Source organism: Benincasa hispida, chromosome 1, assembly GCF_009727055.1.
Source record: "Benincasa hispida cultivar B227 chromosome 1, ASM972705v1, whole genome shotgun sequence".
Lineage (NCBI taxonomy): Eukaryota > Viridiplantae > Streptophyta > Magnoliopsida > Cucurbitales > Cucurbitaceae > Benincasa > Benincasa hispida.
Window position 1 is genome coordinate 63,225,403 of NC_052349.1, and position 1,049 is coordinate 63,226,451.

General features: G+C 41.3%; 1 protein-coding gene across 1 annotated transcript; it reads left to right on the forward strand.

Moving 5' to 3' along the window:
- Nucleotides 1–690, forward strand: LOC120070284 (zinc finger CCCH domain-containing protein 54). Its single transcript, XM_039022203.1, has one exon. The coding sequence runs from the start codon at nt 46–48 to the stop codon at nt 667–669; it is 624 nt and encodes a 207-aa protein (XP_038878131.1). The 5' UTR covers nt 1–45; the 3' UTR covers nt 670–690.
- Nucleotides 691–1,049: the final 359 nt, after the last annotated feature.

A 1,049-nucleotide genomic window follows, 5' to 3' on the forward strand; every position in this document is an offset into this window, starting at 1 on the left:
CAAAGCTGTTATATTTATATTTCCAAAAAAAGAAGAATAAAAAAAATGTTTCAAGGGTTTGTTTTTGGCATTAATGACGTGTACGGTCACGAATTCTCCGCCGTGTCTGTGCCGGAAATCGACGACACGGCGATGTTCAGCTCCGACGAGTTTCGAATGTACGCTTACAAGATCCAACGGTGTCCAAGAAACCGCAGCCACGATTGGACGGAATGTCCGTACGCCCACCGCGGCGAGAAGGCTCAACGCCGTGACCCACGGCGGTTCAATTACACTGCTGTGGCCTGCCCAGCTTTTCGGTCGGGCAGCTGCCCGAAGGGCGATTTTTGTGAATTTGCTCATGGGGTTTTTGAGTACTGGCTTCACCCAGCCCGGTACCGGACCCGGGCCTGTAATGCGGGCCGGTTTTGTCAACGCAAAGTTTGTTTTTTTGCTCACTCGCCGAAGGAGCTCCGGCCAGAGACCAAACAGAAGTTTAATTTTAATGCTCACCGGCAGCGTGTGGCGGTGGCTGACGTTGAAAGTCCGTCAGAGGAAAAATTTGACGGCGCTTCGGAAATTCCGGTGAGGGGAACCAGCGGTGGACGGGAAAAACAACGGAGTTTTGGGTTGGAGGTATCGGAATTGGACTTGCCGCATGTTGAATGGATATCGGAATTGTTGCAGTAAATTAAATTTTAAAAAAATACTTTTGGGGTTACTTTATGGTCTTTTTTTCTTTTTTCTTCTTCTTCTTCTTCTTCTTTTTTTTTTTAATATGTAAAGATTTCTTTGATGCTCAAAGATATGCTTCAATTGCTTGTTGATTGTTTTTTTTGGGACTTCTTTTAAGAAGTTTTTCTTAATTTTTGTAAGGTATTGATGATGAAAGTTGGGAGTGATTAATGGTGAATAGTTGGTTATATTTTAAATTTGATAATAAATTTTCAACATTTCTCTATTCAATTTGCATGTTAATTATAGGGTTATTATTTTAAATGATACGTAAATATTTTTAATATAACACAATATCATTAATCGATAGATGTCTATCATTCATGGACTGTGAC

Excerpts from the sequence above, each read along its gene's own strand:
- LOC120070284 (XM_039022203.1), top strand. The coding sequence starts at position 46 with ATGTTTCAAGGGTTTGTTTTTGGCATTAATGACGTGTACGGTCACGAA.